The 18982-nt window shown below is 41.9% G+C and overlaps 1 protein-coding gene across 1 annotated transcript in view; it reads left to right on the top strand.

The window, feature by feature from the left end:
* The window catches only part of BCAS4 (breast carcinoma amplified sequence 4), a 67038-nt gene extending 64745 nt beyond the window's left edge, over positions 1-2293 (top strand). The window contains exon 5 of the mRNA XM_056547693.1: positions 111-2293. Within this exon, the coding sequence (XP_056403668.1) occupies positions 111-227 (117 nt within the window). The 3' untranslated portion in view covers positions 228-2293. The remainder of the gene's footprint in view (positions 1-110) is intronic.
* Positions 2294-18982: the final 16689 nt, after the last annotated feature.

Genomic DNA, 18982 nt, shown 5'->3' with positions numbered 1-18982 from the left:
GAAATTGCATAGCTAACCCATACAGTAAGTGTTATTTCCAGAAAATTACAGGATATTGGATTGTTTTTCTGCAATTGCTCCACCTGAAGAGTTTTTTTTTTCTTCCCTAGAAGAACTTCACACCACAGAGCACCTATGAGTTACCAGCACTATACAGGACAGAGGATTACTTTCCTGCAAGTTGCAAATATCAAAAAGACATTAACAGACTTTTAATGGATGCCTGAAAAGTGTATCTGTTGCAGGATTGTACCCCGGACAGTGAGTAATAAGCAGATGCCCTGCCTTGGCACTGCTCACTATGATATAATAGATGGAACCATGTACAGTAATACGTAGATGCTCATCCTGCTAACATCCTCCAGCGGTTCTCAACCAGGGGTACGGCAAATCACTGACCAATACCAGCCATGCATTAGCCAGAATTTGTCAGCGTAGAGCGGAAATTGGTCGCCACAGTAGCTCACTATATTGTACCAGGGCCGGAGCTGCAGCCGGCGGTCACTTTACGCGAGCTGAATTGACAGTGGGGCCTGGCGTGTGACGTCCCTGATGTTGTGTGGAAGTCCCTGCACAGCAGAGAAGGACATCAACCTTCAGTACTGCCCTTCGACTCCCACTGAACAGGATAGTTTAACATGCTTACCAAGCCTGTGTCTAAGTGTAACACCACAGTATGGGAGGGTATTATTGTATATATCTCATATTGGCCCAGAAAGTTTAAAAAAAAAATTGTAAGTTACTTCTATATATATATATATATATATATATATAAAAAAAAAAAAATTAATCCTTCCAGTACTTACTAGCTGCTGAATACTACAGAGGAAATTATTTTTGGAACACAGAGCTCTCTGCTGACATCTGTCCATTTTAAGAACTGAGTAGGAGAAAATCCCCATAGAAAACATATGCTTCTCTGGACAGTTCCTAAAATGGACAGAGATGTCAGCAGAGAGCACTGTGTTCCAAAAAGAAAATAATTTCCTCTGTAGTATTCAGCAGCTAATAAGTACTAGAAGGATTAAGTTTTAATAAAAGTCATTTGCAAATCTGTTTTAACTTTCTGGCACCAGTTGATTTAAAAAAAATAAAAATAGTTTTCCACCGGAGTACCCCTTTTAAGTATCGCATTAGAAAGGTAAGCACAAGAGTTATTTTGTTCGAAGTTAACCCTGGCGCGAGGGATACCTGCAGACATACTTTCACCCTTTGGGGGGGTACAGTCTGGAAAAAGGTTGAGAACCACTGCTGTGCTCAATGTTCATATATTTGCATTGCTTGTAAAGAGTTCACTAAATTTATACAAATAAAATCTAAAATGTAAAAAAAAAATTGTTGTACAGTACAGATTTTGCATACTTCTCTGCTCAGATCTAAAGCTGCATTTAGAGTTTTGCTGGTATTCAATTATTGTGGTATTTAATCACTCTGCAAGATTTCATGACAATTTTTTGGAAATACAATTTCCACTCTGTTCACTGAGCCTAACAGCAGCTAATACACCCTTTTCTGTAGAGATATCCTTACAGGCAGGATTACAATGAGAGGTGACACCTACATGTAGATTTACAACAACAACAACAACAACGTCACAGTAAGTGATGGTCACAGTTCACCTCCTCTTTCCATAATGACCATTTCACAAGTTACAGATCATAAACACCATTTTCTCATAGAAGTCAGCCCCAAACTCCTATGGCCAATGTGGCTTCTATTTCTATATGCTGTTAACAGCAGCTCAGGCAGGATAGCCACCTTCATAATCATATACATATAATGGAACAAGAACTTTTTTTTTTTATGGTTTTTGGCTGTAATTTTAAAACCACATACTAAATATTTTTGTTCTCGTTAAATTTGTTGATTTTTTTTTCTGTATGTGATATTGGGGGAGGGGCATCTAGCCTAGGGCTGGGTGGTATACCGGTTCATACCGAATACCGAAATTTTTGGGCTGCACGATATAAATTTTTCCCATACCGCAATACCGGTTGGGCCCCTCCCCCTCGGGAATGTATTATCAGCCCAGCGCTGCGCTGTCCCCACATCGGGGAACTAATCATATGTGACCCGCGAGCGCTGTTCTGCTCCCCCCCCAATTAATTATCAGCCCAGCGGGGTTCTACTCACATATGTCAAGTACTGCCCTGCTCCTCTTTGTTGGGGGCCACTGGCGCTGGAACTCACTGTACGCCAGTGGTCTCCAACCTGCGGACCTCCAGCTGTTGCAAAACTACAACTCCCAGCATGCCTGGTAGTTGTAGTTTTGCAACAGCTGAAGGTCCGCAGGTTTGATACCACTGCTGTATGCTGTATCGCTATGCCCGGGGTGCAAAAGATAAAGAAAATTAACTTTAACTTACCTACGTCGGCCTCACGTTGGGGACGGGAACATCTGAGAGCCGTCAGCCTATCACTGGCCGCAGCGATGTCCCGCCCCAGCCAGTGATAGGCTGAGCCCAGTGTCATGTAAGGAGCCAGCTCCTTACATGACAGTGGGCTCAGCCTATCACTGGCTGGAGCTGGACATCGCTGCGGCCAGTGATAGGCTGACGGCTCTCAGATGTTCCCGTCCCCAACGTGAGGCCGACGTAGGTAAGTTAAAGTTAATTTTCTTTATCTTTTGTAGCCCGGCCATAGGCGTACAGCAGTGGTCTAAAACCTGCAGACCTCCAGCTGTTGCAAAACTACAACTCCCAGCATGCCCAGACAGCCGTTGGCTTCAGCATACAGGTGTGGCGCTATTTTTGGAAGAAATTAGCTCTCTTATTCTATTGCTGGATAACCCCAAGTCCTAGCCTGACTACATGGTTAATGACACAACCCAGCATGGATCCCTCTAAGCCTCTTGCTTCAAGTCGCTTGACCCAAAGTCAGGCCAGGGCCTGCAGCCACATTATGTCTGTTTCAATGAGGCTCAAGTTTATAGAAGACGACTTATGGTTACAGGGTGTAGGTATTTACTTACACTTTTCCTGAAGTGGCAATATTGGAAGCACACACTTCACCCATTATTGTTTGTATAGACAGGTTGTGTACATTTATCGAAGCTGCAAGGATGGTGGTTACCTCTAAAGGGTACAGCCCATTTTGGTCTTAAAGGGATACTCCGGTGGAACACAATAAAAAAAATAATAATCAAATGGTGCTAGAAAGTTAAACAGATTTGTAAGTTACTTCTATTTAAAAAAAATCTTAATCCTTCCAGTACTTAGCAGCTACTGTATACTACAGAGGAATTTTTTTATTTTTATTTATTTTCTATCTGACCGCAGTGCTCTCTGCTGACACCTCTGTACCTGTCAGGAACTGTTCAGAGCAGGAGAAATCCCCATAACAAACATATGCTGCTCTGGACGGTTCCTGACATGGACAGAGGTGTCAGCAGTGCTGTGTTCACACAGAAAAGAAATTGAAAAAGAAATGAACTTCCTCTGGAGCATACAGCAGCTGATAAGTACTGGAAGGAATAATATTTTTAATAGATGTAATTTACAAATCTGTTTAACTTTCTGGCACAAGTTGATAAAAAAATAAAAAAAAATAAATGCCCCCTGGGCATTTGCACAGGGTACCTGCTGATAGATATCGACCGAAATTCCCACGGGCGTACAGGTACGCCCTGTGTCCTTAACCCCTTAAGGACCCGGGGTTTTTCAGTTTTTGCATTTTCATTTTTTCCTCCTTACCTTTAAAAAATCATAACTCTTTCAATTTTGCACCTAAAAATCCATATGATTGCTTAATTTTTGCGCCACCAATTCTACTTTGTAATGACATCCGTCATTTTACCCAAAAATCTACGGCGAAACGGAAAAAAAAAATCATTGAGAGACAAAATGGAAAAAAACGCCATTTTGTAACTTTTGGGGGCTTCCGTTTCTATGTAGTACATTTTTCGGTAAAAATTACATCTATTTATTCTGTAGGTCCATACGGCTAAAATGATACCCCACTTATGTAGGTCTGATTTTGTCACGCTTCTGGAAAAATCATAACTACATGCAGGAAAATTTATATGTTTAAAATTGTTATCTTCTGACCCCTATAACTTTTTTTTTTTCCGCGTATGGGGCGGTATGAGGGATAATTTTTTGCGCCGTGATCTGAAGTTTTTAGCGGTACAATTTTTGCATTGATAGGACTTAGTGCATTTTTTGTCACTTTTTATATAATGAAAAAAGAATAAAAAGATCAATATTTTGGACTTTGGAAATTTTTTGCGCGTACGCCATTGACCGTCCGCTTTAATTAACTATTAATATATTTTTATTATTCAGACATTTCCGGACGCGGCGATACCACGTTTATTTTCAAGGTTTTTTTTTATGGGAAAAGGGGGGTGAATTCAAACTTTTATTAGGGAAGGTGTTAAGAGGTATTCCAGGAAAAAAAACTTTTTTATATATCAACTGGCTCCAGAAAGTTAAACAGATTTGTAAATTACTTCTATTAAAAAATCTTAATCCTATCAATAATTATCAGCTGCTGAAGTTGAGTTGTTGTTTTCTGTCTGGCAACAGTGCTCTCTGCTGACATCTTTGCTTGTCTCGGAAACTGCACAGAGTAGAAGAGGTTTGCTAAATGATCTTTATTCACTTTTTTTTTGTTTTTTGCAGTGTTATAGCTCCCATAGGGGGCTATAACACTGTACACACTGATCTTTTACATCGATCAGTGCCTTTTCAAGGCTTGAAAAAGGCTGCAGGTACGCAGCCAAAACGTTGCCTTGAACTAGATGGAATAAACGCTATCTACAATTTCATTTGATCTTGGAGTGCTGCAGTAGAAATTTATATATAATATATTAGTTTTCCACTGGAGTACCCCTTTAAACCCTTAGGTACACCCTGTGTCCTTAGCAGGTACCCCATGCAAATGCCCAGGGGGGTCCTGAAATGAGGACATTTTGGGGCCTCGTGCTGCATATGGGCCTGGTAAAAAAAAAAAAAAAGGGTCAAGCAGTACTGGAGTGGGGACATCCTCTAGCAGACCCCACTCTACGGTATGGCCATGGCACGACAGTTCAAGGCCATTCGGAAATGCCTGCATTATGCCGAAAATGCGGCATGTCCCCCCCACTCTGGGTGTTAGCGGGAAAATAGTTTGGGACCTTGTGCACCCATTGCTAGATAAGGGTTACCACCATTACATGGACAACTTTCATACCAACATCCCTTGCCGCCAGATCCAAATACGCTTGTGGAACCATGCGGAAGAACCAGAGAGGCCTCCCTCTAAATTTTCACTAGACACCTATGCCCAAGAGTCCCATGCCCTTACCCATGAAAACCTGTTTCTGGTCAGGTATAAGGATAAGAGGGATGTCCTTATGCTGACCACAATTCATGGTAACGGCAGCTCACATGTCCCTGTGCGACGTACCACCACAAAAACGTACCTAAAGCCCGATTGTATTCTGGACTACAATCGGTATATGGGAGGGTGGGGGGCAGTTGATCTCTCTGATCAAGTCCTCAAGCCATACATGGCCATGCGGAAAACATGGATATGGTACAAAAAAGTTGCGGTCTACATGGTACAGGTTGCCATGTGCAACTCTTTTGTACTGTACCAGTACACTGGCAACACAGGAACATTCCTCCAGTTCCAAGAAGTCGTCCTAAAGGCCCTGATCTTTGGCGACCGGGAAAGATCAGGCAGGAGTTCCCAAGGAACTGGAAATATAGGTGCCAGAAAAAAAATGCAGTGTGCGTGTGTCACAAGAGGAGGATAAGGAAGGACACCACCACTCAGTATGACACTTGCCCCGATCATCCGGGCCTCTGCATTAAAAACTGCTTCAGGGAGTATCACACCTCCATGCAGTACAAAATTAAAAATTTTCCATAATTTGACCCCAATGTACCAAGTCCAGAGTACATTCCAAGTTTTAACCCCATAAACCACTAAATTGCCCAAAAAACACAAAAAAAAAACGGATAAGACCTCTGGGGGTATTTTTTTCCCTCTGGGTCATGGGTCACTATCATAGGGGACTTTTTATGTTGCCTCAAATGCGCAGCACTCTCTCTCCACCTGAGCGGGTGCGCATTTGAGGCAACAGGTTAGGAACGGCCACACACATCACATTCCCAGAATGATGATTCAGAGAATATGGTTTGGGGTGGGCATATTTTTTTTAGTTTTGGCTATGCTGTGACATCATTCTGGGAACATAACCTGTTTTTTCATTTTCCGTCCCACTATACCCCATTTTAGTAATTTACCCCATGTAACGCTCCTTGAGGGGAGGGGGGGGGGTCCCCACTGTTCTGGCTCCATAGGCAGCTATGTAGAAGCTCAAGGCCCCTGACTATGCTCCTGCTCTTCCGACACCGGTGTGCACACTGTTTACGTCCAGATATGAGGTATGTCCTTACTCCAAAGAAATGTATTTACAAGTTTACGGTGACATTTTCTCCTTTTACCACTTGTGAAAATGAAAAATTTGGGGTAACCCCAGTATTTGTGTAAAAAAGAATATATATATTTTTAATTTTCACATCCCACTTTAATGAACATTTATCAAACACCAGTGGGGTGTTAAGGCTCACTTTTCCCCTTGTTACGTTCCTTGAGAGGTGTAATTTCCAAAATAGTATGCCATGTGTGTTTTTAATTTTTAATTTTTTGGCTGGTCTGGCACCATAAAGGCTTCTTCAATGTGACATGTCCCCAAAAACCACTTCAGAAAATCTCACTCTCCAAAATCCCATTGCTGCGCCTTCACTTCTGCACCCGCCGAACACTTGGCATACACATGAGGTATTTCCTTACTTGAGAGAAATTGGGTTACAAATTTTAGGAAGATTTCTCTCCTTTTTATCCCTTGTAAAAAATCAAAAACTGGGTCTACAAGAACACGCGAGTGTAAAAAATAAAGATTTAGAATTTTCTCCTTCACTTTGCTGCTATTCTTGTGAAACACCTAAAGGGTTAACACTTACTGAATGTCATTTTGAATACTTTGAGGGGTGCAGTTTTTATAATGGTGTCATTTGTGGGGTATTTCTAATATGAAGGCCCTTCAAATCCACTTCGAAACTGAACTGGTCCCTGAAAATTTCAGATTTTGAAAGTTTTGTGATAAATTGGAAAATTGCTGCTGAACTTTAGAGCCCTCTGATTTCTTCCAAAAGTAAATAAACATGTCAACTTTGTGATGCAAACATAAAATAGACATTGTATATGTGAATCAATATATAATTCATTTGGAATATCCATTTTCCGTATAAGCAGAGAGCTTCAAATTATTAAAAAAAAAAAAAAAGCTAAAATTTTACATTTTCTCATCAAAGTCTTTTGTCATTTTTCAAATGATGCAAGTATCTGCAAACATTTACCACTATGTTAAAGTAGAATATGTCACAAAAAAAACAAATCTCAGAATCAAATTCATAAGTAAAAGCATCCCAGAGTTATTAATGCTTGAAGTGACAGTGGTCAGATTTGTAAAAAGCACTCTTGGCCTTCGGGGGTTAAGGACCAAGCCAATTTTCACCTTAAAAGGACCAAGGACGTATGGGTACGTCCTTGGTTCCGCTCCCGTGAAATAACGCGGGGTTACACAGTAACCCCGCATCATATCACGGTGGGCCCGGCGTCATAGTGAAGCCGGGACCCGCTGCTAATAGCGCACGGCCCTGATCACGGTGCCGCGCGCGCTATTAACCCTTTAGCCACACGCTCAAAGCTAAGCCGTGCAGCTAAAAACAAAAGTAAAAGTACCCGGCTAGCTCAGGGAGCTGTTCGGGATCTCCGCGGTATAATCGCGGCATCCCGAACAGCTGTAGCACAGGAGAAAGTCTTCTTACCTTCTCCTGCGCTGTCCGATCGCCGAATGAATGCTTCAAGCCTGAGATCCAGGCTTGAGCAATCAATCGCCGAAAACACTGATCTATTCCTATGGGGATGCATCAATCAATCAGTGTTAAAGATCAGTAAATGCAATGTTATAGCCCCCTATAGGAGCTATAATATTGCATAAGAAAAGTGTAAAAAAAAATCATTAACCCTTTCAATTATCCCTTCCCCTAATAAAAGTTTGAATCACTCGGCATTTCCAAGAATAAAAAAAAAAAGTGTAAATAAACATATGTAGTATTGCCGTGTGCGGAAATGTCCGATTTATAAAAATATACCGCTTTTTAAACCGCTTTTTAAAAAGCAATCAAAAAGTCCGGTCAATGCACAAATGGTACCGACAAAAACTTCAGATCACAGCGCAAAAAATGAGCCCTCATAGCGCCTTGAACACAGAAAAATAAAGAAAAGTTATGGACCTAGAGAATAAAGATAAGGTGTAATTTTTACCGAAAAATGTACTACATAGAACTGGAAGCCCCCAAAAGTTACAAATTGGCATTTTTTTTTTCCAATTTTGTCGCACAATGATTTTTTTTTCCATTTCGCCGTAGATTTTTAGGTAAAATGACTGATGTCATTACAAAGTAGAATTGGTGGCGCAAAAAATAAGCCATAATACAGATTTTTAGGTGCAAAATTGAAAGAGTTATGATTTTTTAAAGGTAAGGAGGAAAAAACTAAAGTGCAAAAACGCCTGGTCCTTAAGGGGTTAACCCCTTAAGGACTCAAGGTTTTTCAGTTTTTGCACTTTCGTTTTTTCCTCCTTACTTTTAAAAATCATAACTCTTTCAATTTTGCACCTAAAAATCCATATTATGGCTTATTTTATGAGTCACCAATTCTACTTTGCAGTGACAGTCATTTTACCCAAAAATTCACGGCGAAACGGAAAAAAATCATTGTGCGACAAAAACAAAGAAAAAAAAAGCCATTTTGTCTTGGGGGCTTCAGTTTCTACGCAGTGCATATTTCGGTAAAAATGACACCTTATTATTCTGTAGGTCCATACGGTTAAAATGATACCCTACTTATATAGGTTTGATTTTGTCGTACTTCTGGAAAAAATCATAACTACATGCAGGAAAATTTATACATTTAAAAATATCTTCTGACTAGAGATGAGCGAACTTACAGTAAATTTGATTCGTCACGAACTTCTCGGCTCGGCAGTTGATGACTTTTCCTGCATGAATTAGTTCATCTTTCAGGTGCTCCGGAAAAGGTGGATACAGTCCTAGGAGAGAGTCTCCTAGGACTGTATTCACCTTTTCCAGCCCACGGGAGCTCCTGTAAGCTGAACTAATTTATGCAGAAAAATCATCAACTGCTGAGCCGAGAAGTTCGTGACGAATCAAATTTACTGTAAGTTCGCTGATCTCTACGTCTGACCCTTATAACTTTTTTTATTTTTCCACGTGCAGGGCGGTATGAGGAATAATTTTTTGCGCCGTGATCTGAAGTTTTTATCGGTACCATTTTTGTTTTGATCAGACTTTTTGATCACTTTTTATAAATTTTTTTTAATGGTATAAAACGTGACCAAAAATACGATTTTTTGCACTTTGGAATTTTTTTTGCACGTACGCCATTGACCTTGTGGTTCTCCCCTGTCCAATAGGAGAGCGCACTGCTGGTGTACAGTGTATGGTAAAAAAAAAAACTTCCCTATAAAGCAATGTTGTCTATAGTTATTGTAATACTACAACTCCCAGCTATGTGCTGTCAGGTCATGCTGGCAGTTGCAGCTGTACCTCCAGCTGTTGCAAGACTACAACTCCTTGGTGTGTGTGTGTATGCAAGGAGTTGTAGTCCCCGTTGTGTGTGTGTATGCAAGGAGTTGTAGTCCCCGTTGTGTGTGTGTATGCCAGGAGTTGTAATCCCCGTTATGTGTGTGTATGCTAGTGTTTCCCAACCAGGGAATGCTGGGAGTGTGTGTGGTGTGGGGTGTGTATGCTAGCGTTTCCCAAACAGGGAATGCTGGGAGTGTGTGTGGTGCGTGTGTATGCTAGGGAAATGGTGTGTGTGCGTATGCTAGGGAAATGGTGTGTGTGCGTATGCTAGGGAAATGGTGTGTGTGTGTGTATGCTAGGGAAATGGTGTGTGCGTGTGTGTATGCTAGGGAAATGGTGTGCGCGTGTGTGTATGCTAGGGAAATGGTGTGCGCGTGTGTGTATGCTAGGGAAATGGTGTGCGCGTGTGTGTATGCTAGGGAAATGGTGTGCGCGTGTGTGTATGCTAGGGAAATGGTGTGCGCGTGTGTGTATGCTAGGGAAATGGTGTGTGCGTGTGTGTGTATGCTAGGGAAATGGTGTGTGCGTGTGTGTATGCTAGGGAAATGGTGTGTGCGTGTGTGTATGCTAGGGAAATGGTGTGTGCGTGTGTGTATGCTAGGGAAATGGTGTGTGTGTATGCTAGGGAAATGGTGTGTGCGTGTGTGTGTATGCTAGGGAAATGGTGTGTGCGTGTGTGTATGCTAGGGAAATGGTGTGTGTGTGTGTGTATGCTAGGGAAATGGTGTGTGCGTGTGTATATGCTAGGGAAATGGTGTGTGCGTGTGTGTATGCTAGGGAAATGGTGTGTGCGTGTGTATATGCTAGGGAAATGGTGTGTGCGTGTGTATATGCTAGGGAAATGGTGTGTGTGTATGCTAGGGAAATGGTATGTGCGTGTGTGTATGCTAGGGAAATGGTGTGTGCGTGTGTGTATGTATGCTAGGGAAATGGTGTGTGCGTGTGTGTATGTATGCTAGGGAAATGGTGTGTGCATGTGTCCCAACTAGGGCTGAGTTATATTAGTTTGATGTGCATAACGCAGGTTTCCTCGGGCTGCAAAGGGGGAGGATGAACTGCACGGGCTGGCTTCTGGTTTTTCATGGGGTGTTAATTAGCCCCATAAAGAGGACATAAAAATGCACGGGGTTCATACAGGGAAGCAGAAATGCACCCTGTGCATTTCTGCTTCCCTGTATGACCCCTTGCATCTCTGCTTCCCTGTATGAACCCCGTGCATTTCTGCTTCCCTGTATGACCCCCTTGCATCTCTGCTTCCCTGTATGACCCCCTTGCATCTCTATGTCCTCTTTATGGGGCTAATGAACACTCCATGAAAAAGCAGAAACAAGCCTGTGCAGTTCATCCGGCCCCTTGTAGCCCGAGGAAACCTGCGTTATACACAGCACACTATTATAACTCAGCCCTGGTTGGGAACCACTCGCATATACACACACACACACACCAGGGACTACAAGTCCTGGCATACACACACAAAAACAGGGACTACAACTCCTGGTATACACACACATAACAGGGACTACAACTCCTGGCATACACACACACACACACAACAGGGACTACAAACAACCCCCCCCCCCCCCCTGCACACACAGAAATAATCTCCAGTCCGAGATTTATTCCCCAGCCCGTGCACAGTAAACACAGACAGAGCTCAGGCAGGGGAGAGGAGGAGCACTGCTCTGGCTTCTTTCTCCCCGTGCAGACCTGCATCCTCCAAGGGGAGATGCAGGAGCCGTGCTCCTCCTCTCTCCCCCTGCTCTGGCTTTTATCTCCCTGTGCAGACCTGTGTCCTCTCGAGCTCAGGGAAGCAGGGAGGGGAGATGAGGGAGGGGGTGTGCACCTCATCTTTCTCCTTTCAGCACTAGCTTCGGAAATCTTTGGAGAGCTGGGGGAGGAGCGGACACAAGTCTGCACGGGAGCGCAAGTTTGCCCCCTCACACTGGCGGCAGGCGCGGACGGAAGACTGATTGGCCAGGGGCGTTTGCACAGCCCAGCGAATTGCGGCTGTGCAAATGAAGATTCCATGAATATATAAACTGTGGGAGTGACCCACAGGAGGGTAGGGGGGCCTGCAGAGCGCAGGGAGGATGATTACAAAGGTGACGTTTCGTTACCAAAATGGCCGCAGCAAGCAGAATGAATAGGGGACGAAATTCATCATTGAGAAACCCAGGCTGTACTTACGGATTTCGGAAACTCCAGGATCCGTGAATATTACTGAGTGGAGGTAATTAACAATGTTATATAATTTAGGATATCAAGCATGATTGATATTTTTTGTACAATAAGAGAAAAGGGTGATTTTTGATTAGGGGAGGGACTTATTTTCCATTATTTTTTTATTTATTTATGTATTTATCAGCGTATAATACGCATTTTCAGCCTAAAGTATATCTGCGTGTTATATGCCGATAAACTGTTTCTGGCCCCACATATGCCGCTACAGTTCATTTATTTAAAGCGGGCACTATAAATCATTGAACTGCTGTGGCTTCTGCGGGGGCAGTGTCCCTCCCCATCCCTGGTTTTATAGTTACCTGTCCTGGTGACCACGCTCATTCAGGCTCCGGCGGCATCCTCTGCTGTGCGCGGCACACAGTGACAGCTCAGGATGTGCCAGAGCCTGAAGGAGCACGGTCCCCAGGACAGGTAACTATAAAACCAGGGAGGAGGAGGGACACTGCCCCCGCAGAAGTCACAGCAGTTCAATGATTTATAGTGCCCGCTTTAAATCATTGAACTGCAGCAGCTTCTGTGGGGCCAGAAAGGGTTTATCAGGGTATACACACACCCTCCTTTTAACAAGGATATTTGGGTATAAAACCTTTACCCAAATTTCCTAGGGAACTTTTATATAAAATTGTTAGATTACATTATCTGTATAATACTATGCCTATTGCACAGCACTATACAGTGCGATTGGCGCTCCACTAATAAAGCCTAGTTGCATCTGTCACCATTTTGGCTCATTGTACCCCCACAATCACATTTTTTGGGGGGCGCTTTCCAATGAGCTTCCTGAGCGAACTGGCATTTATACCGTTAGATGCAGCGATTGCCATTGATAACTGTATTTTTAACGGTTAATGACAGTGGCAGAATCGCTGCACACTGTCTTTAGTAGTAAGTGGCCAGCTACTGAGAGCAGCAGCCACTCACCGCCTATGAAGCGGAAAAGGCGTACATGTACAATGTCATCTAGGGCAGTGTTTTCCAAGCACACTCCTCAAGCATATCCCATACAAAAAAAACACTGTGGTGATGATGCCTGATGCACTGACCATGGATATATCACCTGTGAATACCTAAGGAAATCCTGAATACATGACCTGTTGGTGGTACTTGAGGACTGGGCATGAAAAACACTAGTCTAGGGGGTTAATGGTTAGAAACAAGTCAATACACCATCAGTGTCTCCAGAAGATTAAAGGGGTATTCTGGTGGAAAACCATTTTTTCCCCAGACAAACTGGTGCTAGAAAGTTAAACAGATTTGTAAATTACTTCTATTAAATTTTAATCCTTCCAGTACTTATCAGCTGCTGTATGCTACATAGGAAGTTGTAATACAGAAATTTAGGTGCACTACTGTGGTAGATGTATACAATGACATTGGCTAATCCCTCAACACTGATAAAATTGAGACATTCGCCAGTGTATCCTTATATGAAGGACACACCAGAGCCCGCACACCAACGCCAAGGTTTCTCAAATGGCATGGGAAACCTACCTGTGCGTGAAAAGCAAAAACCAGGGGCCAGTGGGCAATTATGGCAGAATTAGGCAGACATGCAGCCTGCTCCCAGTTCCCTCCAGTGGAGGGAACTGGGAGGAGGCTGCATGTCGGCCTAATTCTGCTGTAATTGCCCACTGGCCCCTAGCTTTTGCTTATTACGCACAGGTAGGTTAGTGTTAGGTCCCGTGCCATTTGAGAAACCTTGGCGTTGGTGTGCGGGCTCTGGCATGTCCTTCATATAAGGATACGCTGGTGAATGTCTCAATTTTAACATCAGTGTTGAGGGATAGCCCATGTCATTGTATACATCTACCACAGTAGTGCACCTAAATTTCTGTATTGCATTATTCTAATTGTTACACATCCACACCGTTTATCTGGTGTAGGATTCTATTGTGGCACTTGTAGTCCGCTGCAGGCATCCTCCATTGTATGCATTTTTATGCTGGGGATCGCCCCTAGCAACTGACTACAAGGGCAGGATCTGCTCCCCCAGTATAAATGCACAACTGCATTTGGGGTTGAGCACCTCCAGCCATTTGAGACCACGTTTTTTTGTTGTTGTTTACATAGGAAGTTGCCAAGTTCTTTTCTGGTCTGTCCACAGTGCTCTCTGCTGACACCTGTCAGGAACTGTCCAGAGCAGGATAGGTTTGCTATGGGGATGTGCTTCTACTCTGGACAGTTCATGACATGGACAGAGGTGTCAGCAGAGAGCACTGTGGCCAGACAGAAAAGAACTACACAACTTCCACTGTAGCATACAGCAGCTGATAAGTACTGGAAGGATTAAGATTTTTATATAGCAGTAAGTTACACATCTGTTTAATTTTCTGGCACCAATTGATTTTAAATAGTTTTCCACCCGAGTACCCCTTTAATCCTTTCCCATCAGTGACAATCCTACTTGTCGATGGTTTCTATGTAGGAGATATTTGTTTCTACATTGTAGAATCAGAAGAAATGTCTTACCAGATGAAGATCAGTAAAGACTCAATGTTAAGACTCTGGGTTGGCAGACGACAGAGGTTAATCACGTTACCTGAGGAGATCTCCGAGGATTCTTATCACAAAGAAGTAAAAAAATATCTTGTATTCTGCATTTTCCATGAAATCTCATCTTTCCAAGAATGCATTACGAAGATGACATTCATTCTATAGATTAAATGAATTAGAACATTCCTGAGGGGAATTTCTGTCCAAACTGGAATATTGTCACAACAGAACCTACACATACGATGCAATTGTTCCGCTGAGTAAAGAATAGAGGCTGGTAACATTTACTACGCTGCAACTGTAGCGCAATTTCTGAAAAGTCGATTTTGCAAAAAAAATTTGCACAATTTGTGCAAAATTTCTCTGCTGTATGCACAAGCAACATCAGATCCTTTGGATTTATGCAATTCGTGAGGCAGAGCTTAAAGGGTACTCCGCTGCCCCAGCATTTGGAACATTTTGTTCCGAACCCTTGGAGCAGGCGGTGGAGGTCGTGACGTCATGGCTATGCCCCCTCAATACAAGTCTATGAGAGGTGCGTGAGATCACGAGGAGGCAAATCAGTGATGTCACAACCCCTGCCGTCCACACCCAGCATTCTAAATGAACAGGCGCTGAACCCCCACGATCAGGCATCTTATCCCCTATCCTTTGGATAGGGAATAAGATGTCTGGGAGCAGAGTACCTCTTTAGTACTATGTGGGCAACGTCCAAAAATGCCCCTATTCATAGTATCTCAAATTACTTATATATAGAGTAGATAAGAGCAAAATGTAACGTATTTATATATAGAATGCAAAAAAAATTAAAAAAATATATTTCCCTCCAGAGTGCCCCTTTTAACAAACAAATGGTGCCAGAAAGTTAGATATGTTAATTACTTCTATATAAAAAAAAAAAAAAAAAATCTTAGAGTGTACACTCCCCTGGATTTTTTTTTTTTTTTTTTAAAGCAACAGAAAGTTAAGATTTGTAAATTGCTTCTATTTAAAAAGCTTAATGCTTCCAGTACTTAGCTGCTGTACGCTCCACAGGAAGTTCCTTATTTTTTTTTGTCTCCTTTGTCACCTCTGTCCATTTTAAGAACTGTCCAGAGCAGGAGAGGTTTACTATGGGAATTTGCTGAAACCTCTGCTTGTACTCTGGATAGTTCCTAAAATGGACAGAGAGCTCTCTGGTCAGACAGAAAATAAATTCAAGGAGAAAATAACTTCCTCTGGAACATACAGCAGTTGATAAGTACTGGAAGGGTTAAAATTTAATAGAATTTACAATTTATTTTTTTTAAATAAACTGGTGCCAAAAAGTTTCTCAGTGGAGTACCCCTTTAAGTGCAGGCCCATCTACCGGAGTGAAACAAGAACACTGCAAATAGTGTTAAACTGACCATACACATTCGATGTGTGTTAGCTGAAGCCGTCAACTTTAGATGGTTGGCCAGTCCTACTTGTAATGGGATTGACCTATTGCTATTGTAGGTGTTATGGCCAGCTTTACAATAGGGCTATCCTATTCCATTCACCTTCCTGTAAATTAGATGAATTTATACAGTCAACATTAAGAGCTGTAGAAAAACTGCCAATTAATGTGAAGTGTAGTCAAGGTTTTCCGTAATTAAAATCTTTAATTGCTACATCAGTGACATACATGCTAGTCATGTAGGGGATTAATAACCGTTACATACCAGAATGATTAATAAAGCAGCAAAGCTTTGAAACAAACGGTAATGTTAATGCTGGCTATGAAATGTACCACATCATCCATTGTCACTCCTGCACCTCAACTATGAATGCAGTCAGATGCGCTTTCTCCTCTTCAAGAAGCCAGAATTCTTGCCATCTGATTGGTCTCACACACCCCCCATGTTACCCATCTGCTCTCCATTACCCCACTATGAAATTGTTACCATGGAAACATGCCATTCACGTGTGCTGCCAGTAGACTTACTGAAAGAAATCTGTAAAATACCTGACAAAGCTTTTCAGGCAACATTTTGAAAATGAACATTACAGCATGTCACAGCTGAGGAAGCGGATGTGAGGCCTAAATCCCCATATTTTTAAGGGTCTATAAATACAGGACCTATAGATGCTGGGTAACTGAGCTGGTCCAATGACTGCCTGGATCTAGTAAGGTAATAAGTATAAAGAATAGTTATTACTTGGCCTGAACTCTCCATTAATGAAAATTGTGCCATACTGTGAAATGCACTTCAGTCAGAGTATATAATCAAATGATCTGTCAGAAAGGTGGAGTTCACATTTTAACATTCACTTGTGGTTGTAGCTCAGGGCCACATATGGCTTCTTGGTAGTAAGGATCAGATCGAAGACTAGAAAAAGCACATCACATGCTCCAGCTCCAGGTTAAATTACTGACAGTCACTACTACATTATTATATACAGTGGTCCCTCAAGTTACAATATTATTTGGTTCCAGGATGACCATTGTATGTTGAAACCATAACTCTATGGAAACTTGGTAATTGGTTCTGAAGCCACCAATATGTCATCCAAAAATAGGAAAAAGAGAGGATTAAACAAAAATAAGTAGATAACTAATAGAGATAAAGCAAATCCTTATATATAAAAGAAAGATCTGTTGAGAGCTGTAAATCACTGTCTATTTCAGTGTTTCTCAACCAGGGTACCTCCAGCTGTTGCAAAACTACAACTCCCAGCATGCCCGGACAGCCTTCGGCTGTCCGGGCATGCTGGGAGTTGTAGTTTTGAAACAGCTGGAGGCACCCTCTTTGGGAAACACTGGTCTATGTAGAGGGCAGGAGCTTCTTCAGGGTCCTATACAGTACACAGTGTGCTAAAAAAAGTAACATGGAGCCGCCCTCACCTGGTGTCCAAAGGAGCAAATAACCCTGGCAGAGGTAAAGAGTAGTACAGAACATGTAATACCTCCCTGTACTGTAGGGGGCGCTACCAGACACCAGTCAGTGCATGCACTTTAGGAATACAGGGGTTTTACCAATGAAATGTCCATTCTAATTGGTCGATTCTTCCAGCCATTGACACATTTCATAGATTCCATAGCATTTTATGTTGAGTCCGGTTTCAAGTTACAATGGTCCAGAAAAGACCATTGTATGTTGAAACTATTGTATGTTGAGGCCATTGTAAGTTGAGGGATAACTGTAGTTTGCTTATTAGTGGGAATTTTGTAAAAAAAAAAAAAAAATCATAGGAAGACATTTTCCTGACATTTTTACAAAAACACATCCAAAACACTGTAAGACTTCCAACAAAGCATATTGTTTACAGTCTAAAATATAAAAACACACATGCACTATTTACCCAATTTGTAACCTCTTAGTAACTTGAAAGGTGTGTAATGTATTTAGATCCATTAGATGTTTAACTCCAAAGCTGCACTCGCTATTCTGCTGGTGGAATCACTGGAAATATTATTCCTATTAGAATAAAAAAAATTCTTAGATAACACTGACCTCTGCTGAGCATCATCACTAACAGGCTGATATAGGCTCACTGCAGTTTTCATAATTTTTTTGGCATATTAAAAGTGGATAGCTGCAGCAATCCCAGGATTTCATCTAATGTAGCTGCAGCAAAGTTATGCAAGAAAACAATTGTCCTGACACAAATCGGAGTGTGATGCTGTATAAACCCAAAGGACATACAGACTATGGTTTGAGAAGTGCTGAAGAGGGACAGTCTTAGAGTACATGTACACTAGATATTACTTCCAGAAAAATATATATTTTAGTAGGAAAAATCTGACACGCTGCATTTTTTCTTCAAATCTGCACTGCAGGTCAATTTCAAAGAAGGTTCAGCTGTATGTAAATAAGTTTTCAATAATCACATCTTTGACAATTGTGTATTCTGCTGCAGCCATTTCCACACACAAAAAAATTAATAAATCAATAGCAAATCCATCAAGTGTATACTTACTCCTACAGCACACCCAAACTGCATCATCTGTATACATTACAAAGGTAAACTAATGGAAGTGGCGACAGTATACAGACCCATTGAAAGTGCAAGCTGGAGGCAAGACTTGGCGAGCCATGGCCAACTACTAAAACAGGCCCCTGACTGCCACTTCTAGTGCCTGTTTTGTGGACCAAGTGCATTCTAAGTCCATATATTCATCAGATGTAGGTGCCCCAGCACACACCCCCCCCCCCCCCCCCAGTCTATTCCAGTAGCATTATGGTATAATATAAGCTTTTGCACTAGAATTTAACTGCATTATTTAATTAGGAACCTGCCAAGTAACATTTGTCTCTACACAAAAACACTTCCTTACACACATCTGTTTCATGTTCCTCTAGCCCAATGTATATTCGTAACAATATAAAGCAGCACGGTCAGTATGTAAGTAGCACCTGCCTGTTGGGAGATTTTCTAGATACCAGGCCAAAAAAAAAAAAAAAAAACAACAAAGTTTTCCTGTAACTTATGGTCTTTAACGTAACTATAGAAACAAAAATGGACCGTAGTTTCCATGGTTACAAGTGTTGGCGGTTTATACACTAACAGTTTGACACTCAGAAGCAAGTTTGGGCAGATGTCAATATAAAAAGGTTAAAAATATATATATATTTTCCAGT

The sequence above is a fragment of the Hyla sarda genome, chromosome 12 (assembly GCF_029499605.1).
Source record: "Hyla sarda isolate aHylSar1 chromosome 12, aHylSar1.hap1, whole genome shotgun sequence".
Taxonomy (NCBI): domain Eukaryota; kingdom Metazoa; phylum Chordata; class Amphibia; order Anura; family Hylidae; genus Hyla; species Hyla sarda.
Note: the sequence above shows the minus strand (reverse complement) of the source record. Positions and strands in the feature narration are given on the sequence as shown.